Below are 25,982 nucleotides of genomic sequence, written 5' to 3' on the forward strand. Positions count from 1 at the left end.
AAAGTATGCAAGCTTAAGCGTTCCATTTATGGACTTAAGCAAGCTTCTCGGAGTTGGAATCATCGTTTCGACCAAGTGATAAAAGAGTATGGTTTCACTCGATCGGTCGAAGAACCATGCTTATATATCAAGTCGAGTGGGAGCAAGATTGTATTCTTGATATTGTATGTCGATGACATACTCTTGATTGGGAATGACATTCCTCTCCTTTCTTCGATTAAAGAATGGTTGAAGAACCATTTCCAGATGAAAGATCTGGGTGAGGCACAGCGTATTTTGGGAATCCGTATCTACCGAGATAGATCACGACGGACGTTATCACTTAGTCAGGAGTCTTATCTAGATAAGGTTCTTGAGAGGTTCAGCATGACCAACTCCAAGAAGGGGAACCTTCCTATGACGACTGGGATGCAGTTGAGCAAGTCTCAGTCACCCACGACGCCTGAAGGTATTGAGCGCATGAGTCATGTTCCTTATGCTTCTGCAATAGGATCAATCATGTATGCCATGATATGCACACGTCCAGACGTGGCATATGCATTGAGTATGACGAGTCGGTACCAAAAGACTCGGTGAAAACACCTTTGGATAATGTGTCAAAAATATCCTCAAGTACCTACGGAGGACTAAGGATTGGGTATTGACTTATGGAGGCGATACTAAGCTATGCAAGAACCGATTTACGCAGATGCTAGCTTCCAAACGGATCGAGACGATTCAAAATCTCAGTCTGGGTTCGTCTTCACTCTTAATGGTGCTGCGGTCAGCTGGAAGAGTTCCAAACAGAGTGTTGTAGCAGATTCTACTACTGAATCCGAGTACTATGCCGCTTCGGAGGCAGCAAAGGAGCTTCGGAGATTCTTACAAGGGCTTTCGGTAGTTCCTAGTTCGAATGACCCGATCACCATCTATTGTGACAATAGAGGTGCCATCTTCCAGGCTAAGGAGCCAAAGTCTAGCAACAAATCTAGACATGTACTTCGGAAGGCTCACCTGATCCGTGATTACGTGGAGCAAGAAGAGATAGTGATTGACAAGATTGCGACGGATGATAACATCGCAGATCCTCTCACCAAACCGTTGAATTATGATAAGCATGTAGGGCATGTTAACTCCATGGGAATTAAACATGTTCCTAAGTTGTAGTACTTGATTATGGATTTGATACATTATCTTTTTCATATATTATTTATAACTTCATCGTTTTATATATATAATATTTTGTTTTTCATGTGGATTGTACTGACAACATTGAACGCCACAAAGTTAACTGAATTACATTATATTTGTTTTTGTCCGTAATCGCCAATGTGAGCTGATAACTCCGGCTATTATATTGTGCACTCGATTGATGGTGGGTTCAACGAGCCATAAGTTAAATGGTTGACTAATCGATCACAGATACGAGATTATGACGATACCTCGTAGGACAATTTTTATTTGTGACAACGTAATGGAGTCCTAAATGTTCTATAACATTCGGTGCCAGGTCGTGGATAGGACATCTATTGTGTACCTAGAGTCGATTCTTTTGACTATCAACTGTCTCTTGAGATTAAGGCAGTTTTTGGGTGACTTTGGTTTCTTTCTCACGGTCTACCGTAACTGGGGCTAAGTAGATTTTTTCTGGGTCATTTCATACTGTGCTTACACCTGCAAGATTTGAGTTGAGGAAAATATCCATCCCTTATCAGGTATAGTTATTTCTCAGGGCCACTCGAGGAGTTGTAACTGAAATGCATGGCCATGCTCGAATGTTGATTCGTTTATCAGTTAAGTTACTCTCTAGTCGAGAAAACCACTCTTGATACTGATCGCTTGTAAAATACGACCTTTGTGAATTCGGATTTGCAAATTGGTTTACATTGAGTGGGAGAAATTTTAAAGGATATGAGAATCGGTTATCGCACATACACTTGTGAGGACAAGTGGGAGTTTGTTGGAGCTGGTGTCCTCCACAAATTAGTGTGATAACATTTGTAAATCTCTTACAGGTTCACAAGGGTATACTTCGTATATTTAATCAGTTGATTAACGTTTACCTAATAACGGTTGGCTTGCTAGAAAGTTTGACGTTATTATCATACGACGGCGGTGATCAACTTTGGTCCCTAAAGGTCACACCTATAGGACGTATTTGAGAAATGTGGTTATAGAAATATAATTACATTGATGCCCAAAATGACTAAAAAGTTAGTCAATGTGTTGATGAGATAATTATTTAATGAAAATTAAATAATATTAAGTTGAGACGAATTAACTGTCAATTCGTAAATTAAATATAATAAGTTATATTTAATTAAATATATATAAGGTTAGTTTGAAAGAATTAATCTGTTAATTCGTAATTAAATATAATCAGTTGTATTTAATATCAACAAGTTGAATGTGTCATAGTGGTAATAGTGAGGGTACACAAGCCAAGAGGTCATGGGTTCGATCCTCACTAGATGACAATTTAACACACTTTATATATTTTTGGAAAGACCAAAAATAAGGAAATTTAATTCCTTATTTTCGGATCACATTGGCCGAAATTAGGAGATGTAAATCTTTCCTAATTGATTTCGGATTTCGGTCTATATAAAAAGAAAGGTGGAGAATTATTTCGAACCTAATTCTTTTTCTGACCTAGCCTCCTATTTCTCATCACAAAACACAAAGACAATAAAATTTTACAGAAAATTTTAGATTGATTTCTAGCATAATCAAAGGGTATATCTTAGATCGTCTTGGGTGCAACTAATAGGTGAATATCAATTTTTATATTGTTCTTAGGCCAATTTTGCAAGGACCCGAGGTTAATTCTAAATTTTTTTACTCATGCTTATGTATTTTATTTTATGACCATAGATCATCTTTATTATATCGTTATAATCCTTCATGTTAAAGGGAAGTATACAGATTATTTCCCACACACAGAACTTCCCGTATCTACTAATGCTTTCCGTACAGTACAATTTCTAATGGACAATGTTATCGTCAGGGCATCATCATGTGGTTCTGCGCCGCTTTCTATGTCAGTTTCGTCGAAAGTTACTAAGGGTAAATTGCTCTGGCTCACTCTGTATGAAGTTTCTGGATGATCCCCTTTACTTTCGGTGGCTTTCCTCTTGGCTGCGGAGTATGTCAAACCTGATAACTCGGATCCGCCTGTTATCACGTTAATAATTTTCGTGCATATGGGTGGGGCAGAAGGAAGAACCTGGTTTGCTGCCTCTTTCCTGTCCTGCTTGCCCCCACGTGATAACAGGTGGTCCAGGTTTCCTCAGCGTACCTGGAACTTCACCTCCCTGCGCAACCTGTAGCAGTCTTCTGTTCTGTGTCCGATATCCTGATGCCACTCGCACCTCTTGCTGCTGTCTCTGTCGTCATTGGGTCGACTCTGTGTATGAGGCTTTGGCCACCTCACCTGATCACCTAAGCCTCTTAATGCTTTCAGCAGCTCTTCCATTCCCGCGTTGAATCCGTACTCAGATAACTTGGGAGGATGCTGTGAGTCGTCAATTTACTGGGTTATTTCTGCTACTCTGCTAATGTTGGGTCTGCTGTATGGCTTGGCTCATTCGTCTTTCTTTTCTGTTGAGATTTTCCTGTTAGGCTTGTCGAAGTTTGTTATTCCCTTTCTAGCTTGTATATCCTCTTCTAATCTTAGTGCCGCTGTAGCTCTTTGCTGGACTTATTCGAATCTTTCACAAGGATGCATCGTTAATTCTTTGTAGAGATCTGATTCCTTATCCAGGCCCTGCCTGACGGCGTTGATGGCGGTGGACGTGTCGCAGCCTCGTATTGAGACTTTCTCTGCGTTGAACCTGGTGACGTAGTCTTTGATTGATTCGCCTATTTCTTGAACAATCCTGTACAGATCGCTTGGCTGCTTCGGTGTTCTCCGGCTGCTAGAGAATTGCTGATTGAAGGTGTTGAACAAATCAGCGAATGAAGATATGGATCCGTTAGGTAAACCGACGAACCATTGTAGCGCTGCTCCGGTTAGGGTTGAACCAAATCCTTTACACATACATGCCTCCTTCGAGGCTCCTGCTGCTGTAGCCACCATCATTTTCTGCTTAAACAGGCTAATATGGTCGGGGGGGGGGGGTATGTGGTTCCATCGAAGAGAGTCATTGTTGGGACGTTGAATCCTTTTGGCAAGGCCACTGCGGCTATATCGTCAGTGAAAGGTGAGTCGGCGTAGCTTTCCGGGTCTGCCATCTCCATAGGTAGCGACATCCCTGGGACCCTCCGGAGGAGGCTGCGTAGTTCCTGGTACTGCTGCTCTATGTATGCCTCTCTCCCGGTGGGTCGCTGGTGCTCCAGTGGCTATATCGTCAGTGAAAGGTGAGTCGGCGTAGCTTTCCGAGTCTGCCATCTCCATAGGTAGCGACATCCCTGGGACCCTCCGGAGGAGGCTGCGTAGTTCCTGGTACTGCTGCTCTATGTATGCCTCTCTCCCGGTGGGTCGCTGGTGCTCCGGTGGCTGGCGCTCTGGCGCTCTTACTGTTGGAAATGATATTTTAAATATCACATATTTTAGTTTAAAGTTTTAGTCATAAAAACTTAAGGATCTTATGCATGCAAAACAAATAAATAAGTGTAGAGGAAAACCGGTTCCTTACATTGAATATTTCGGTTCATGGGCACAAGTAAGGTCTCCTACCTTCACTTGTTCTTGAGCAATGATGAGTAATAGGATGATCCTCCAAAGATTTCAAGTATAGAAGCCACTCCTCTTGATTGCACCCAAGATTATCCCATATCTCTACTAAATAATATGTGCTAGATATTTGTTTAGTAGTTTACCTTAAAATTGATTACTAATACTCATATATTACACTAATAATATTAGTAATGTGATTTGAACAATTGAATCAAGATTTCTCAAGTTTTTTTTTTAGAGAAAAAGGAGTAGAGAGAAGAATGCATGTGAATATCTTTTACATGCATTAAAGAGAATGAATTAGAGAACAAAAACCAAAGTCCCTTGCGAGTGTTAAGGGGGTCACGGTTTTGGGGAGTAAAATGGACCAATATATGGCCATTTGACCCCATTTACGAAGGTCGTAGTAACATAAATCAAAGTTAATCTGAAACCATGCCACCTTAGGCGAACAGTCTTTAGTCAAAAGAATCGATTCATTAGAATACTATAGTAGCTCTCGCCACGACCAGGCTTTATAAATTTGCCAGAACTCTATAAGCGGTCACTGCCCGACAAAGTATTCCTAATAGTCTGCCTATGTGATCGACTAGTCATCTCACATGACTCTATGACACTTGAACTTGCCATCAATCGCATCACACTCTAGTCACTTCGAGACGTCACCTCATACAAGTGACTATGGGCGAATACCATGTTAATCCGGGTTGACTTTATCGGGGTTCAATATTGTCTCTACAACCCGTTTGGATGTAACAAAGTACAAGAAATGAGTTTTTAAAGTAAAAACTCGAACGACAAATGCGATTATCACATATGAATAGTCAATGCCTGATTACTATTTCATATTCTATAATCTAATTTGATCTTATATGTAGTTGTTCATTTCAATACAATTGAAATGACATGACTCATCATGTTTAGCCTATGATTAGGCCTTGCTAAGTAGGTTTTAGCAACTCCCTGCTCAACCTTGCTACAAACTTGTTTTCCTTTCGTAATCTATACATTTGTATTACAAAACTTTCTGAGTACGTGTCTAGATCCAATCTAGACATAAGCTTTCTTACCTTAAAATAGCTCCCACTGTTTTCACAGTGTGCGGAACTCATCCCTCTTGCACATCCCATGATTGCAAGTGTACTCAATTTCCGTTGTAAATATTTCTCATTGTTCTTTATTGCCTAGAACGATTCTAGAAAATCTATTTCTTAAATAACATAGCCATAATGGTATCTTAACCATCCTAATGTGTTTTGATTATGGTTTTGTCGGAAACCATGCGCAATCTCAATTGTCAATTGTCATTTGTGTAACACCCTTACACAAAATTGCATTAAAAACACTTTGCTTTACATCCTTAATGCTTCTGCAAGCACTTAAGGGTAATCTTTATGGCTTACTTGGTAACTATTACTTAAATTCGATTTGAAACAATTCATCATACTCAAAGTATATGAAGTGTTATACATCATTTTCTATTAAATTGATTCGGCAGCGGAAGCAAATGGAATCAATCAAATATGTTCAACTTGATTGAACTAGTCATGAATCTTATCAACATAAGACTTCTTATTTGACGCTAATATTATGTGGATTTATCTCCATAAATATGGATATTAAAGATGTAATATATATCTCCAAGTCTTAAATCATTCCCAATGATCAATATGTCATCCACATATTAGACTAATTAAAATTACCGTAACTCCCACTAAACTTTATGTATAAACACAACTTCTCGACCTATCGAGAAAAGTTTTATAACATGATCAAAACATTGATTCCAACTCATTGATGTCCTACTTAAGACCCTCTCTTAAGTTTCACATTATCTTAGGATGGCAAGAATCTACAAAACTCAAGACATGTATTGAATACATTCCTTCTAATTGAAGAAATGAGTTTTAGATTCACTCGCTATATATATCTCATAATGAAACACAATCCCTAAGAAGATCCAAATAGACTTAAGCATTTCAACTAGTGCAAAATCCTTTGCCACCAATCAAGCTTTGATATCTCTCAATTCACTTGGAATTTATTTCGAATTTTCATGGCTCTAAGCCTTGTATTGATTTGTGACTTAAACACTCTCATGTAAGTCATATGTTCATTACTTTCCAGAAGTTATCAACTTGAATCAAACAATTTCTTTGTAAGTTGCAAGCTCTTTACTTTCTAAAAGTAACACTAATTCATCATCTTCAACAAGTGATAACTTTAACCTCCTAGGTTTTGAAGAAACAACGTCTTACACAAAACGTACAAAACGTCTCATGTAGCCAAGAAAGACCAGTTTCTTGCGACATAACATTCTTTGTGGCCCTTGAACAGTTTCTTGCGACATAACATTCTTTGTGGCTCTTGAATAATTTCTCCCACTCTGTCTTCTAGAAATAAACTTGTATTCTAGAAAGACAGCTTCACGAGCCACAATCCCGTTGATCTCGTGATTATAGTAAGGAAAAAATGAGCATTTGTTTCTTTTGAAAACTTACAAATATGGTACCCTACCATTTCATATCTCATATGATTCGTTTTAAATTTAGTGGAAAAATAATTTAGACAAAATGATAAAATCCCCAAAAGGATCAAGTAACTCAAAGTAACTTGATTGAAGTCCAAACCATATCGAATAGCATTTGATTTCTTATCCAACCACACATTATCCCATAATGTGTGTTAAGAGAGACTAACTTGTGATACTATATCACATTTCATTTGGCTTATATCAAAGTCTTCACTTTGATAATCCTATCACGACTAAATCGTGATTCCTCGAACTCTTTGAACTTCTTCAAAGATTTCTCTATTTACCTTATTAAGTGAACACATGAGCGTCAACTTAAATCGTTGGTAAAAGAAAATGATCAACCTATTTTGGATTAATGATTTACAACCTCGATCTCCTTTTCAACCAAAAGGCACGAGACATCTTGCTTTGAATACAAGATACGCATATACCATAAGATCTAATGGTTTCAGGAGTACTCGATAACTCTTTGCGTTCATCATTCCAGAATCTAAGGTTCAATCTTGGGTTACCAATTTGAGTCTTGCATCATCTACATGATATTGTTGGAATATGTGTCCTCCGACAATAATGCGATCACGACTGTTGATCATGATGATCACATGTTTAAGTCTCATTTTAAAGAATACAATTGGGAAGTATTTTTACTATCAACTGGTCACACTACTACAGATACAGGCTATAACAACGGGTAAAAACCATTGTAAAAACAAAAAGCAGACGTTGTTAAAGCGGTCGTTGTAGAAGGTATTTACAACGGTTTGGTTATTTAATGAAACCGTTGTCTAAAGTATTAACCACGGTTAAAAGCCGTTGTTGTTGGGTGTTCTCCGTTGTGGAAAGTGTTTCAAAAATTTGGAGGGAATAATATAACAACGGTTGTCATATGTATAACCGTTGTTGTAACTTTCCCTCCAAAATTGTGAAGTTTTTTGACAACGTGTTTATGCTACATACCCGTTGTTGAAATTTTTAGTAACAACGGTTCTTAGTTTAATACCCGTTGTTGTAATTTTACCTCCAAAATTGTGAAGACTTTTAACAACGGTTCTTCGTTTAAAACCTGTTATTGAATATTATGCGCGGGTATTTGTGAAAGTCATTCACAACGGTGTTATTTTTATTAACCGTTGTGAAAGATATTCACAACGGTTTTTTTTAGTAACCGTTTTTATTACGAACTCCTAATGTTTTGAAAAATTAAATTTGTTTCATGCCATTCAAAAACTCGCATATATCGCCAAAGACAAAGATAAATCACATTTGGGTTCATCGAACTCAATAGATTCAATTCAACCACAACAAGCAAAGATCATCATATATATATATATATATATATATATATATATATATATATATATACTTACAAGGAGTTGAATTTACATGAACTAATCATTCCCTAACTTCAACAAAAAATTTACTAATAAGTGATCTAAGCTCGAGTATCATGCATTTTCTAAGACGTAGTTGCCGAACATGTCCCTTACCTCGTCTATATCTATACTTGAGTACTCCTCAATCTGTTGTGATGGGTTGATTACATATTGCGGAAAAAACAAAGAGAAGACATTATTGTAACAACATCAATTACTGCATACCAACATCATGGTATATATAGCAGCAAGCAAGACAACATTAGCTCTAATTTAAAAAAAGTAATAAACACATTATTAAATTACTAACATTTTCTGGAATAATGATATATCTTCGCCGAATAATCTCCAACATGAACCGACAAGCGTAGTATCCACATTGTATGCTATCCGGCTGGCGAGGGACCTATTATTACATGAAAAAAAAACAGACGAGAGAAGGCTCACATCAAAATCTTGAACTTTAGGTATTGTATTAGTATTAAACACAGATTTTTGCACTTAATGTTATTGTATTTGAGCACGTACCCCTGTTATCGTAATAAAATCAGGGCCAACATCAGAATCTTTCGTGGGTTGATCCTGCTTGTTTGCTCTTCTCTTCTCAAAGGCCCTTTTTTTTAAAAATAAAAAAGGAGGCAGAAACTCATTTTTTAGTAGTACGGATGCCATTAACTGAAGCTGCTTGCCAAGAATGTAATGTGTCAGCAATTTTTATCCCAACAATAACATGTGAATTGAACTTAAATGAAAATAATAGAATAAATGTTACCATGTCACCTTCTCGGACTTAGTCTTCCTTTTCTTCTTTATCGGGGCAGTTTTCCCATAATATTTCGTTACTCCAACCTGTAACGGGACGCCCCTCAAACGACCTGGATGTTCGGGTCGGCCGATCGCTCTAGCAAGAACGTCATTACGACCACTGGGAGTGAATTTCCCTTCTTCTACCTCTTTCAATACGTTGTCCTATAATATATTAAATAAACTTCAAATTATATTTGTGACTAAAATAATAAAGTTAGTAATGAACTCGTCTTAATAAAATAATGCTTACTATGTTGGCCAACACTTCCTCATCATATTTGTCACGCGACCGGGATCCTTTAGGCGTGTGCCCTTCTTTATAAGTTACATGCCGATCCACCTCTTTCACTCCCTTTGCCACCTACACATTAACATGGTAACATTTATACACGTAAATGTGTATCAATGCAAGTCCAAGTGTGATTAAAAAAAATAAAGTCTCACGGGGGAATAATGCATGCTACTTACGAGGTTCTCTTCTATCTTTCAGAATCGCCTCGAGAACCATACCATTTCCTTTCTTGCATGAAATGTTAGCACGATTTCTTCTGTTAACGGCCTTCAAATAATTATATAAAAGCGCAAGTAGATGAGATAATAAAAAGATTATATAAAAGACTCATTAATTAAAAAAATGATAGGTAAATCGTTAAAAGGCGAGGATATTTAAACCGAAACTTCTCGTAGTTCTCATCTTTTGAAAAGATCCCATTGTTCCGCTTGATGGTGGGACACTTGTTTTCCGGTGGGCTCTTACGTATCTCCCCCGTTGCCTTGTCCACATACAACCAATCCCTAGCAACGTCACACCTCCACCGCTGTGGACATCTCACGCCTTATGCATTAAATACTCATCATGGCTTTCATCGGGTATAATAAAGCCTTCCTTTACACGAGCCAAGTATAACTCCACCAATTTTGGATTCAAATTTCTAAAACCATCTAAATGGATAGGCACAAACTGTCTTGTGCAAGTACCAATCCAAGCGGAGAAAAGACCCGCATTTGGACCAAAGAGGGAAACCCATCTCACTCCATGTTATTTCAAACGGTACATTTGTTTAGCGGCTATAGTCGCAAGGACTTCTCGGCACTTCGTAGCACCCCTCTCACCAGGCTTATTATCCCGAGGCTTATTATTCTTTTGACTTCTTTTACGTTTTTCACCCATGATAATCCTAAAACCCAAATATGAATGATATAGGAAATGAACAACTTAACAACGTACATGCAGAGTATTATCTAAAACCCTAAACCCTAATAGGAATGAAAATTTAAAACAACCGATTGAGCTTCTAAAATCCTAAACCCTAATAAGAGGAGTGAAGTAGATGATGCGGGATGATAAAGATAACAAAGAAGACGAAAAACAAACAGATGCATGAAAAAGAAACAAGATGATCGTCTTAAAACCCTAATGACGAAACACAAAATTAAAGTGAACATACCTGATGATGATGATGATAAAGAGAACGAGCAGGATGATAAGGGAACGCAACGGAATCTGGGCGTCGGAAATTGAGCGACGACCGGCAACGAGAATGTAGAAAGCGAGGAAGAGAGAATAATTAACTCAGGATACCAACGGTTGAACTAATGTTGTGTGTGTTTGTGTATGGCATGCTGTATGGGTTTCTAAATTGGTTTTTTATTAAGACAAACTATTGACAACGGGTGCTCAAAGAAGAACCGTTGTTATATGTTAATAACAACGGGTCAATAAAAGTCAACCGTTGTCAAAAGTTTATTACAACGGTTAAAATATACCCGTTGTAATATATTTTCACCAAATTTGCGCCAAATAAAATATGTCAAAAAAATCATTGACAACGGGTAGAGGTACTACACCCGTTGTTGAAAGTATTAACAACGGGTAATTTAAATATAACCGTTGTTATTGTTGAACTTCTTTTTTTTTTTAAAAAATTACTGTAATTCCATTACAGTCCAAACTGTAACAATACATACTGTAATGAGAAGCACCATATCTTCGCAACATTATTCAAAGCAATTTCAACACCAAAGATCCACATCTAATAATAAGATCAAGAAAATAAGACAACACAAAGATGCATGCATCTTTGCATATCTAAGCTACAGGATTTACCATGCCATATATCTGCAACATTATTCAAAGAATGACCATTATTGATTTACCAATAAATTAAACCATCAAATTATTGGTCTGAAAATGACTCAAAATGTTGGTCGTCCATATCACTGTGTCCTGATGAACTATCTCAGGATCGGGTACGTTTCTTGGATGTCATAGTTTCTTCGTTAACCCAAATACCTTCACCATGGTCATCATGCATATAGATGCTTTCAGTGTCCTCATGATCAGTGTCATCATCGTCGAAATAAGATACAGTGGTAGACTGATCCATTCTCTCAAAAACGACATCCTGATCATCATCACCATTATCGGTAAGACTACTCCTTCTACTCCTTATAGACAGTACAACAGACCACTTCTTATCCATAGGATCGGTGACATAGAACTGTGGGGTAATATCCGTATAATACCCTTTAATTATAGGATTATAACGCAAAATTTACATGTGATTATAGTCATAAAACGAAAAACATAATGAAACGACAAAGATTAGAAATAACCTTCGGTCCTAGTGCAAAATGGCAATGAGAGATCAAGGTAGATCTCCTCCTAAATGTTGCACCCAAGATTGTCCGAGAAATGCCCTTGTGCTAGAGAGAATCCCCTAATTGCCTTGCAATATCGAGGGGATTGTTTTGTGAGTTTGTGTTGGATGAGAGATCCGAATTTCGGGAGGCACAATTCCCAAAACCCTAAAAATTTTTAGCAAATGAATTAGGTCTCAAGTGAAGGAGAGAGCTCTCCTTTTGTCTCACCTAATTCGGCCAAAACCGAGTGGACAAGGGGGAAATGGGCTTCCATTTTCTCCTTATTTTTAACTCGTGGTCCGAGGCTAAAATGTATACAACGCGGTGTTTATTATAGACTGTCATCGGTTATCGGATATTAAATCATCAACTAATAACACGGTTTAGTTGAATTATTAATACATGTCCGACAAAGACAATATTGTATAATTATATTTAATATACATTTAATTAAATATAAAACGCTTATATTCAATTTTACGAATTAACCGCTTAATTCGTCTTAGCCATTTTTATTTAATCCGTATTAAATAAAATATCTCAACATCACATATTGACTAATTATTGGTCAAATAACTCGGACTAACTGGTTAGTCAAAATTGGCGTCTACATGACTGTATTTTCATACCGTCACATCTCTCAAACGTATCCTATAGGTGTGACTTTTAGGGACCAGTTGATCACCGCCATCTGTATGACAATAACGTCAAACTTATCTAGCAAGCCAACCGTTATTGATAAACGTGGACCAACGGATAATAATACAAAAGTATACCCTTTGATCCTTTTAGAGATTTATAAGTCCTTGCACTAATCGTTAAGGACACACCGGCCCCAACAAGCTCCCACTTGTCCGTACAAGTGTATGTGCAATGACGTTATCCGCACTAACTGGAGGACACAGCTCCAACAAACTCCCACTTGTCCGTACAAGTGTATGTGCGATAACCGATTCTCATATTCATTTAAAATTTCTCCCACTCAATGTAAAACAATTTGCAGATATGGATCCGCAAAGGTCGTATTTTACAATCGATCTGTATCTAGAGTGGTTTCCCCGACTAGAGAGTAACTTAACTGATAAAACGAATCCGTATCCGAGCATGGCCATGCATTTCGATTCTGACTCCTCGAGTGGCCCTGAGAAATATCGAGTACCTGATAAAGGCTGAATATTTCCTTCAACTCGAACTCCTTCCGGTCTAAGCACAGCATGAAATGACCCAGAAACAATCTACTTGGCCCCCTGTTACGGATGACCGTGAGAAAGAAACCAAAGTCACCCAAAATCTGCCTTAGTCTCAAGAGACAGTCGATAGTCAAAAGAATCGACTCTTAGGATCACCATGGAAGTCCTATCCACGACCGGGCACAGAATGTTATAAAACATTTAGGACTCCACGTCGACGTCACAATTGTGTCCTACGAAATATCCGTATAAATCGCCTCTGTGATTGGTCAGTCAACTGGTTGACTTATGGCTCGTTGAACCCACCATCAACCAACGTCACAAAATAATTGCCAGAGTTATCAGCTCATGTGGGCAATTAAGGACTGAAAAAAAAAATATAATGTTTGTTCAGTTCACTTTGTGGTGTTCAAAATTTGTCGTACAAATCCACATGAAAAACAAAATATATATATAAAATATCAAAACGATGATGTCGTATAGAGTACAAAAGGGAATGAATCTAATCCATAAAAGAGTACTACAACTTAGGAACACGTTTAATTCCCATGGAAATAACATGCCCTTCATGCTTATCTTGTCGTAATGCTTTAGTGAGAGGATCTGCTATGTTATCATCGGTAGCAATCTTGTCTATCACTACTTCCTTTTGCTCCACGTAATCTCGGATTAGATGAGCTTTCCGTTGTACATGTCTAGACTTGTTGCTAGACTTAGGCTCCTTAGCTTGGAAGATGGCACCACTATTGTCGCAATAGATGGTGATCGGGTCATTCGAACTAGGCACTACAGATAGCCCATGTAAGAATTGACGCATCCATATCGCTTCCTTTGTAGCTTCAGACGCGGCATAGTACTCGGACTCGATCGTAGAATCTGCTGAAAAAAGATGTTTCGAACTCTTCCACCTGATCGCAGCGCCATTAAGAGTAAAAACGAATCCGGACCGAGATTTCGAGTCATCACGATCCGTTTGGAAGCTAGCATCTGCGTGAATCGGTTGCGCATAGCTTTTGTTCGCCTCCATAAGTCAATGCCCAATCTTTAGTCCTCCGTAGGTACTTAAGAATGTTTTTGACAGCCAACCAATGTGGTTCACCCGGATCTTTGTTGGAATCGACTTGTCATACTCAATGCATATGCCACGTCCGGACGTGTGCATATCATGGCATACATGATAGATTCTATTGCCGAGGCATAAGGTATCCGTGCCATGCGCTCATTCTCTTCCGGTGTCTCTGGTGCCTGAGACTTGCTCAAATGCACCCCTGGAGACATAGGAAGGAACCCCTTCTTGGAGTTAGTCATCTTTGAATCTCTCTAGGACTTTGTCTATGTAAGACTCGGATCGAGAGATAGCATCCGTCGTGATCTATCTCGATAGATACGGATGCCTAGAATTCTTTGTGCCTCTCCCAGATCTTTCATCTGGAAATGGTTTTTCAACCATACTTTCACCGAAGTTAAGAGAGGTATGTCATTCCCAATCAGGAGTATGTCGTCAACATACAATATTAGGAAGACAATCTTGCTCCCACTCGACTTGATATATAGACATGGTTCCTCGACCGATCGAGTAAATCCATTTTCTTTTATCACTTGGTCGAAGCGATGATTCCAACTCCTTGATGCTTGCTTAAGTCCATAAATGGAACGCTTAAGCTTGCACACTTTCTTAGGTTGTTCTGGATCGATGAAACCTTCGGGTTGTACCATGCACAACTCTTCCTCCAAAAAGCCGTTTAAGAAGGCGGTTTTCACGTCCATCTGCCAAATTTCATAGTTATGAAAAGCGGCAATCGCTAAGATAATCCGAATGGAACGCAGCATGACTACGGGTGCAAAAATTTCATCGTAGTGCAAACCTGGCACTTGGGTGAAACCTTTAGCAACTAGTCGTGCTTTGTAGATATCTTGTTGACCTTCCACAGAATGCTTTATCTTGTAAAGCCATTTGCATTGAAGGGGACGAACCTTAGCAGGTAAGTCAACAAGATCCCACACGTTGTTCTCATACATAGAGTCCATCTCGGATTGCATGGCCTCAAGCCATAGCTTTGAGTCAGAACTAGTCATGGCACCTTTATAGGTTGCGGGTTCACTACTCGTTAAGAGTAGAACGTCATCTATGTCATGTTCCTCGACCATACCAATGTATCTGTCCGGAGGAATAGAGACTCTTCCAGACCTCCTAGGTTCCTCAGGAATGTTAACCGCAGCCGGGATTGAAGGAATAGGTTCCTCCAATAGTTGCTCGGTACTTGGTTCAGGAATCTCCGACAGTTCGAAGGTTCTATCACTCTTTGCATTCTCGAGAAATTCCTTCTCTAAGAATGTCGCACTAGCCGCAACAAAAACACGTTGTTCGGTTGGCGAATAGAAGTAATGACCAAGTGTTCCTTTAGGATAACCTATAAAGTATGTCTTGACCGCTCGCGGGCCGAGCTTATCCTCGTGTCTCCACTTGACATAAGCCTCGCAGCCCCAAACCCGTATAAAGGACAAGTTAGGGACCGTTCCCTTCCATAGTTCATATGGAGTCTTGTCAACAGCTTTAGACGGACTTCGGTTAAGTATTAGAGCAATTGATGAGAAGAGCATAACCCCACAATGAGTCGGGTAACACCGTGTGACTCATCATGGATCGAACCATATCAAGTAGTGTTCGATTTCTCCGTTCGGACACACCATTCAATTGAGGTGTTCCGGGTGGAGTTAATCGTAAGGCAATCCCACAGTCTTTGAGGTGTTGATCAAACTCGTGAGAAAGATACTCGCCACCACGATCCGAACGTAGTGTTTTTATCTTTCTACCAAGTAGGTTACAGACCCTATTTTGGTATTCTTTGAATTTCTCAAAGGATTCACTTTTGTGCTTCATTAAGTAGACATAGCCATATCTACTTAAATCATCCGTGAAAGTGATGAAATACCTATAGCCTTCTCGTGCGGTGATTGACATAGGACCACATACATCCGTGTGTATGAGCCCTAATAGGTCAGCAGCGCGCATTCCAACACCTTTGAAGGAAATACGAGTCATCTTACCGATGAGACATGATTCACACGTGCCAAATGATTGAAAATCAAAGGCCGAGATAGCTCCATTTTTAATGAGCTTTTTTACGCGTTTCTCATTAATGTGTCCCATACGGCAGTGCCATAGATACGTTTGATCTTTGTCACCAACCTTTAACTTTTTATTCATTACGTGTAATATTTCGGTTGTCTGATCTAAAACATAAATTCCATTCATGGAGATTGCCTTGCCATAAATCATATCGTGTAATGAGAAAATGCAAGTATTATTCTCTATTACAAATGAAAAACAAAGTTTGTCAAGTGCGTAAAACAGAAATAATGTTTTTGGAAAGATGGGTACATAATAGCAGTCATATAATGACAACTCAAATCCGCTAGGAAGTTGGATCACATATGTCCCCTTTGAGACGGCAGCCACTCTTGCTCCATTCCCAACACGTTGGTCAACCTCACCCTTTACGAGAGGCTCGAGATTTCGGAGGCCCTGCACATGATTACACAGATGAGAACCACAACCAGTATCAAGTACCCAAGTTCCGTAACTTGCGTGGTTAATCTCAATCATATGAATAAAAGTAGAAGAGAGAGAAGACATACCAACAGGTTTAACACGACCTGCCTTTAAGTCCTCATGATAAACAGGACATGTACGCCTCCAATGCCCAGTCTTGTGGCAATGATGGCATTCCATGTTTTCATTCTTGCTCTTTGTCACGCCTGACGAGGTACTCGACTCACCAGGCCCACTCTTACCCGAACCCGACTTCTTGAACTTCGGTTTACCCCTCGCTAGGTTTGCACGAGCTTTGCCCTTACCTTTCCCCTTGTTTGACACAACGAGAACATCTGTTTCATGCTCCCACCGAGCTTCATGTCCTTCTCGGTCCGTACGAGAAGGAGTGCGATTCATGTGGGGTTTTCTTCAAATCATTCATATAGTAATTCGCTCTAAATTGCGAAAAACCATCGTGGAGTGAATGAAGCATGCGGTCGATAACAATGTTCTCGCTGATGTTACAATCAAAGGTCTCCAGCTTCTCGACATTCTCAATCATGCTGAGAATGTGTGGGCTAACAGGTTGGCCCTTCTGGAGTCTCGCATCAAAGAAGCGAGTGGTATGCTCATAGGTCAGGATTCTCGGTGCTTTCGAGAATTCCTTGGTGAGCGTGGTGAAAATCTTGTTCGCACCATGGGCTATGAAGCGTTTCTGCAAATTGGATTCCATTGCAAAAATGAGTACGTTTTTAATCGCACCCGCTTCCATACATAAATCATTAAACTTGGTGATTTCAGCGGACTCTAGCCGTGGGACTGGGTTTGCCGGGAGGAGCTCTAATAGATATTTGAGCTTCCGTCGCCAGCGGCAGCATTTCGTAATGCCGCCTCCCGTCTCCGAAGTTTGATCCATCATTCTTGATCGAGTAGGCGATTCATCGATTCATGAAGATCCGAAGCCGGGACTCACGGTCCAATGTGGCACTTGGCATTGGGTTATCGTAGAACCGACCATTTGTTATAAGCAGTTAAAAATTCGTGATCTACACTGAAAAAGAAAGAAAAACAAAAACGAAATAAGCAACTCATCGAGGTGATTTAAGTCTATTTAAAATTCATTTTAACGTGTAGACTCAATGCACTTGCATAATTGATCTCCCTCAAGAATGATACAAGTGATCCCAAGACTCAATTTCTGTAAATTGATAAGCCAACTGTTTAGCTAATTCTTCCGGAAGAACTCTTGGTCGATAGATTTCCGTAAATCCTATCTATAGTCCACCATAGTCACAGGATCGTACGAGTGACCATAGTGTTGAGATAAAATAGGTCAATCGGTTCCAACTTACCCGACGTAGAAGGGGTCATATTATGCCTACCGACGAAGAAGGGACTCATTGGAGTTTGACCTATAAAGACCGTTCTCAATTTTTGTTTATACGAGGAAGATCCCATCAACTAAATTATAATTCATATTAAGTGAACGAATAACTAGCGTCTGCGTGAATGAATTAATTTGGGTGATGGCTTAAAAAAAACGTGTGACATGAGAATGTCAAAGAAAACTAACTCGTGACCTCTATATGTGTCAGTTTTCATGCAATAATTAGGTGGTTTGGTTTTTAGGCGGAAAATGATGCATACTATCGTTACGATAAAATAAATAAATGAATGCAATACGTAAGTAAAAATTCCTAGTGTGGCCTATCCTAGTAAAAAGAACAAAATACAACTTTGGAATCCACCGTTGGACCCGAAAAGCTTGTCTTGGTGTTCCATCTTTGTCCATGTAGCGGGAGTGAACATCCGGTCTCCATCTTTAGTCTTCTCAAAAATTACAATTTAAAATTTACAAATATAAACCTATTTACATTCTAAATAAAAACTGTAATTAAAAGAAATAAAAATGGAGATACGAGATCTCAAAATACAACCAAGACCGTGTTCCATCATTACGGTAACACGTTCTACTAAGGCCACACTAAGTTACAACCGTTTGCAAAATAAATAAATACGTAATTAAAAGCATTCAAAACAATTAACAATAACGATAAATAAAATGCATCAACTAAAAATTAAATTTATTCGTGACATAATTCCGTAATTATGTTAAATTTTTATCCAAACCACCAAAGATAATTAAAATTACATGACAAAACCGCTTTAGTCAAGTTAATTTTAATCCGAGATAATCCGTTACTTTAAATCGTTTTAAAGTAACTTAATTTTACGTGGGTGAACCGTTTCACTATCAAGCGAGAGCATAAAAACCGTTTTATGCATTAAAAGGGCCGAAAAAAAACAAAATTTTTTTTTTTTTCTCTCTTACATCTTCTTTGACGTGAACAGTGCAGAAACTTTTTTTTTTTTTTTTTTTTTAAATGCGTAAACCGTGAGCATCAAAAGGCGAGAAGAAAAAAATTTCATGGCTCAAAACCGTGAGCAACAAAAGATCAAAACAAACGGTTTGATAAAACACAATTGCAATTTTAATCTAATCCGTATAGAAATCAAACTACAATTGTTTCATCTTCAACATATTGCAATAATTATCGGTTAAAATTACAACATGTGAAGAACGATTGAAAACAAGAGATCGAACGATCTAACAAAATGTGTGGCACGCAAATCAATGCAAAAACAAAGAAAAACAGGCCGTGATACATGAAAGGCCACACGTTTTCAAAATTTTTCGAGACAAAAATTTGTGCCACACGAAATTTTATGCAATCATTTTAATAGATCTTCTATATATCGCAATGAATATCGATTACAATGCAATATGCAAAGATCAAAATGAAAACAAGACAATCATCACCGTGTAAACTAGACACGGTTTCCAACACTAAAAAAAACGCAAAGCATATGAAAAATGCCGAGACAAAAAAAATTTTGTGCCGAAAAAAAAAATTTCAGCCGCACCAATTTTTAAACAAAAAATCATCGATTCAAAAATCGTTTAATGAAAATCACATAGAAAAATTTACGTGGCCTCGCTTTGATACCACTTGTGGGGTAATATCCGTATAATACCCTTTAATTATAGGATTATAACGCAAAATTTACATGTGATTATAGTCATAAAACGAAAAACATAATGAAACGACAAAGATTAGAAATAACCTTCGGTCCTAGTGCAAAATGGCAATGAGAGATCAAGGTAGATCTCCTCCTAAATGTTGCACCCAAGATTGTCCGAGAAATGCCCTTGTGCTAGAGAGAATCCCCTAATTGCCTTGCAATATCGAGGGGATTGTTTTGTGAGTTTGTGTTGGATGAGAGATCCGAATTTCGGGAGGCACAATTCCCAAAACCCTAAAAATTTTTAGCAAATGAATTAGGTCTCAAGTGAAGGAGAGAGCTCTCCTTTTGTCTCACCTAATTCGGCCAAAACCGAGTGGACAAGGGGGAAATGGGCTTCCATTTTCTCCTTATTTTTAACTCGTGGTCCGAGGCTAAAATGTATACAACGCGGTGTTTATTATAGACTGTCATCGGTTATCGGATATTAAATCATCAACTAATAACACGGTTTAGTTGAATTATTAATACATGTCCGACAAAGACAATATTGTATAATTATATTTAATATACATTTAATTAAATATAAAACGCTTATATTCAATTTTACGAATTAACCGCTTAATTCGTCTTAGCCATTTTTATTTAATCCGTATTAAATAAAATATCTCAACATCACATATTGACTAATTATTGGTCAAATAACTCGGACTAAGCGGTTAGTCAAAATTGGCGTCTACATGTTTGTATTTTCATACCGTCACATCTCTCAAACGTATCCTATAGGTGTGACTTTTAGGGACCAGTTGATCACCGCCATCCGTATGACAATAACGTCAAACTTATCTAGCAAGCCAACCGTTATTGATAAACGTGGACCAACCGATAATAATACAAAAGTATACCCTTTGATCCTTTTAGAGATTTATAAGTCCTTGCACTAACCGTTAAGGACACCAACCCCAACAAGCTCCCACTTGTCCGTACAAGTGTATGTGCAATGACGTTATCCGCACTAACTGGAGGACACGGCTCTAACAAACTCCCACTTGTCCGTACAAGTGTATGTGCGATAACCGATTCTCATATTCATTTAAAATTTCTCCCACTCAATGTAAAACAATTTGCGAGATATGGATCCGCAAAGGTCGTATTTTACAATCGATCCGTATCTAGAGTGGTTTCCCCGACTAGAGAGTAACTTAACCGATAAAACGAATCCGTATCCGAGCATGGCCATGCATTTTGATTCTGACTCCTCGAGTGGCCCCGAGAAATATCGAGTACGATAAAGGCTGAATATTTCCTTCAACTCGAACTCCTTCCGGTCTAAGCACAAAGCATGAAATGACCGAAACAATCTACTTGGCCCCCTGTTACGGATGACCGTGAGAAAGAAACCAAAGTCACCCAAAATCTGCCTTAGTCTCAAGAGACATTCGATAGTCAAAAGAATCGACTCTTAGGATCACCATGGAAGTCCTATCCACGACCGGGCACGGAATGTTATAAAACATTTAGGACTCCACGTCGATGTCACAATTGTGTCCTACGAAATATCCGTATAAATCGCCTCGGTGATTGGTCAGTCAACCGGTTGACTTATGGCTCGTTGAACCCACCATCAACCAACGTCACAAAATAATTGCCGAGTTATCAGCTCATGTGGGCAATTAAGGGTGAAAAAAAAAAAAAATATAATGTTTGTTCGAGTTCACTTTGTGGTGTTCAAAATTTGTCGTACAAATCCACATGAAAAACAAAATATATATATAAAATATCAAAACGATGATGTCGTATAGAGTACAAAAGGAATGAATCTAATCCATAAAAGAGTACTACAACTTAGGAACACGTTTAATTCCCATGGAAATAACATGCCCTTCATGCTTATCTTGTCGTAATGCTTTAGTGAGAGGATCTGCTATGTTATCATCGGTAGCAATCTTGTCTATCACTACTTCCTTTTGCTCCACGTAATCTCGGATTAGATGAGCTTTCCGTTGTACATGTCTAGACTTGTTGCTAGACTTAGGCTCCTTAGCTTGGAAGATGGCACCACTATTGTCGCAATAGATGGTGATCGGGTCATTCGAACTAGGCACTCTGAGATAGCCCATGTAAGAATTGACGCATCCATATCGCTTCCTTTGTAGCTTCGGACGCGGCATAGTACTCGGACTCGGTCGTAGAATCTCAGAATAAAGTATGTTTCGAACTCTTCCAGTGACTTCAGCGCCATTAAGAGTAAAAACGAATCCGGATCGAGATTTCGAGTCATCACGATCCGTTTGGAAGCTAGCATCTGCACAGAATAGGTTGCGCATAGCTTTTGTTCGCCTCCATAAGTCAATGCCCAATCTTTAGTCCTCCGTAGGTACTTAAGAATGTTCTTGACAGCCAACCAATGTGGTTCACCTGGATCTTTGTTGGAATCGACTTGTCATACTCAATGCATATGCCACGTCCGGACGTGTGCATATCATGGCATACATGATAGATTCTATTGCCGAGGCATAAGGTATCCGTGCCATGCGCTCATTCTCTTCCGGTGTCTCGGTGCCTCGAGACTTGCTCAAATGCACCCCTGGAGACATAGGAAGGAACCCCTTCTTGGAGTTAGTCATCTTTGAATCTCTCTAGGACTTTGTCTATGTAAGACTCCGATCGAGAGATAGCATCCGTCGTGATCTATCTCGATAGATACGGATGCCTAGAATTCTTTGTGCCTCTCCCAGATCTTTCATCTGGAAATGGTTTTTCAACCATACTTTCACCGAAGTTAAGAGAGGTATGTCATTCCCAATCAGGAGTATGTCGTCAACATACAATATTAGGAAGACAATCTTGCTCCCACTCGACTTGATATATAGACATGGTTCCTCGACCGATCGAGTAAATCCATTTTCTTTTATCACTTGGTCGAAGCGATGATTCCAACTCCTTGATGCTTGCTTAAGTCCATAAATGGAACGCTTAAGCTTGCACACTTTCTTAGGTTGTTCTGGATCGATGAAACCTTCGGGTTGTACCATGCACAACTCTTCCTCCAAAAAGCCGTTTAAGAAGGCGGTTTTCACGTCCATCTGCCAAATTTCATAGTTATGAAAAGCGGCAATCGCTAAGATAATCCGAATGGAACGCAGCATGACTACGGGTGCAAAAATTTCATCGTAGTGCAAACCTGGCACTTGGGTGAAACCTTTAGCAACTAGTCGTGCTTTGTAGATATCTTGTTGACCTTCCAAAGAATGCTTTATCTTGTAAAGCCATTTGCATTGAAGGGGACGAACCTTAGCAGGTAAGTCAACAAGATCCCACACGTTGTTCTCATACATAGAGTCCATCTCGGATTGCATGGCCTCAAGCCATAGCTTTGAGTCAGAACTAGTCATGGCACCTTTATAGGTTGCGGGTTCACTACTCGTTAAGAGTAGAACGTCATCTATGTCATGTTCCTCGACCATACCAATGTATCTGTCCGGAGGAATAGAGACTCTTCCCGACCTCCTAGGTTCCTCAGGAATGTTAACCGCAGCCGGGATTGAAGGAATAGGTTCCTCCAATAGTTGCTCGGTACTTGGTTCTGGAATCTCCGACAGTTCGAAGGTTCTATCACTCTTTGCATTCTCGAGAAATTCCTTCTCTAAGAATGTCGCACTAGCCGCAACAAAAACACGTTGTTCGGTTGGCGAATAGAAGTAATGACCAAGTGTTCCTTTAGGATAACCTATAAAGTATGTCTTGACCGCTCGCGGGCCGAGCTTATCCTCGTGTCTCCACTTGACATAAGCCTCGCAGCCCCAAACCCGTATAAAGGACAAGTTAGGGACCGTTCCCTTCCATAGTTCATATGGAGTCTTGTCAATGACTTTAGACGGACTTCGGTTAAGTATTAGAGCGGTGACGTAAGAGCATAACCCCACAATGAGTCGGGTAACACCGTGTGACTCATCATGGATCGAACCATATCAAGTAGTGTTCGATTTCTCCGTTCGGACACACCATTCAATTGAGGTGTTCCGGTGGAGTTAAGCGTAAGGCAATCCCACGTCTTTGAGGTGTTGATCAAACTCGTGAGAAAGATACTCGCCACCACGATCTGAACGTAGTGTTTTTATCTTTCTACCAAGTAGGTTCTGTACCCTATTTTGGTATTCTTTGAATTTCTCAAAGGATTCACTTTTGTGCTTCATTAAGTAGACATAGCCATATCTACTTAAATCATCCGTGAAAGTGATGAAATACCTATAGCCTTCTCGTGCGGTGATTGACATAGGACCACATACATCCGTGTGTATGAGCCCTAATAGGTCAGCAGCGCGCATTCCAACACCTTTGAAGGAAATACGAGTCATCTTACCGATGAGACATGATTCACACGTGCCAAATGATTGAAAATCAAAGGCCGAGATAGCTCCATTTTTAATGAGCTGTTTTACGCGTTTCTCATTAATGTGTCCCATACGGCAGTGCCATAGATACGTTTGATCTTTGTCACCAACCTTTAACTTTTTATTCATTACGTGTAATATTTCGGTTGTCTGATCTAAAACATAAATTCCATTCATGGAGATTGCCTTGCCATAAATCATATCGTGTAATGAGAAAATGCAAGTATTATTCTCTATTACAAATGAAAAACAAAGTTTGTCAAGTGCGAAAAGAAATAATGTTTTTGGAAAGACGGGTACATAATAGCAATCATATAATGACAACTCAAATCCGCTAGGAAGCTGGATCACATATGTCCCCTTTGAGACGGCAGCCACTCTTGCTCCATTCCCAACACGCAGGTCAACCTCACCCTTTACGAGAGGCTCGAGATTTCGGAGGCCCTGCACATGATTACACAGATGAGAACCACAACCAGTATCAAGTACCCAAGTTCCGTAACTTGCGTGGTTAATCTCAATCATATGAATAAAAGTAGAAGAGAGAGAAGACATACCAACAGGTTTAACACGACCTGCCTTTAAGTCCTCATGATAAACAGGACATGTACGCCTCCAATGCCCAGTCTTGTGGCAATGATGGCATTCCATGTTTTCATTCTTGCTCTTTGTCACGCCTGACGAGGTACTCGACTCACCAGGCCCACTCTTACCTGAACCCGACTTCTTGAACTTCGGTTTACCCTCGCTAGGTTTGCACGAGCTTTGCCCTTACCTTTCCCCTTGTTTGACACAACGAGAACATCTTGTTTCATGCTCCCACTGAACTTCATGTCCTTCTCGGCCTGTACGAGAAGGAGTGCGATTCATGTGGGGTTTTCTTCAAATCATTCATATAGTAATTCGCTCTAAATTGCGAAAAACCATCGTGGAGTGAATGAAGCATGCGGTCGATAACAATGTTCTCGCTGATGTTACAATCAAAGGTCTCAAGCTTCTCGACATTCTCAATCATCTTTGAGAATGTGTGGGCTAATGAGGTTGGCCCTTTCGAGTCTCGCATCAAAGAAGCGAGTGGTATGCTCATAGGTCGCGATTCTCGGTGCTTTCGAGAATTCCTTGGTGAGCGTGGTGAAAATCTTGTTCGCACCATGGGCTATGAAGCGTTTCAGCAAATTGGGTTCCATTGCAAAAATGAGTACGTTTTTAATCGCACCCGCTTCCATACAGAAATCATTAAACTTGGTGATTTCAAAGACTCTAGCCGTGGGACTGGGTTTTGCCGGGAGGAGCTCTAATAGATATTTGAGCTTCCGTCGGCAGCGGCAGCATTTCGTAATGCCGCCTCCCGTCTCCGAAGTTTGATCCATCATTCTTGATCGAGTAGGCGATTCATCCGATTCATGAAGATCCGAAGCCGGGACTCACGGTCCAATGTGGCACTTGGCATTGGGTTATCAGTAGAACCAGCCATTTGTTATAAGCAGTTAAAAATTCGTGATCTACACTGAAAAAGAAAGAAAAACAAAAACGAAATAAGCAACTCATCGAGGTGATTTAAGTCTATTTAAAATTCATTTTAACGTGTAGACTCAATGCACTTGCATAATTGATCTCCCTCAAGAATGATACAAGTGATCCCAAGACTCAATTTCGGTAAATTGATAAGCCAACTGTTTAGCTAATTCTTCCGGAAGAACTCTTGGTCGATAGATTTCCGTAAATCCTATCTATAGTCCACCATAGTCACAGGATCGTACGAGTGACCATAGTGTTGAGATAAAATAGGTCAATCGGTTCCAACTTACCCGACGTAGAAGGGG

The 25,982-nt window shown here is 39.4% G+C and overlaps 1 protein-coding gene across 1 annotated transcript; it reads right to left on the bottom strand.

Annotated features, from left to right (window-relative positions):
- Positions 1–2,905: 2,905 nt before the first annotated feature.
- On the bottom strand, positions 2,906–3,454 carry LOC141630459 (uncharacterized). The gene is made up of 2 exons (XM_074443276.1): positions 3,278–3,454; positions 2,906–3,229 (listed from the first exon to the last, which is right to left on the bottom strand). The coding sequence occupies exons 1-2, from the start codon at positions 3,452–3,454 to the stop codon at positions 2,906–2,908; spliced, it is 501 nt and encodes a 166-aa protein (XP_074299377.1).
- Positions 3,455–25,982: the final 22,528 nt, after the last annotated feature.

The sequence above is a fragment of the Silene latifolia genome, chromosome Y (assembly GCF_048544455.1).
Source record: "Silene latifolia isolate original U9 population chromosome Y, ASM4854445v1, whole genome shotgun sequence".
NCBI lineage: Eukaryota > Viridiplantae > Streptophyta > Magnoliopsida > Caryophyllales > Caryophyllaceae > Silene > Silene latifolia.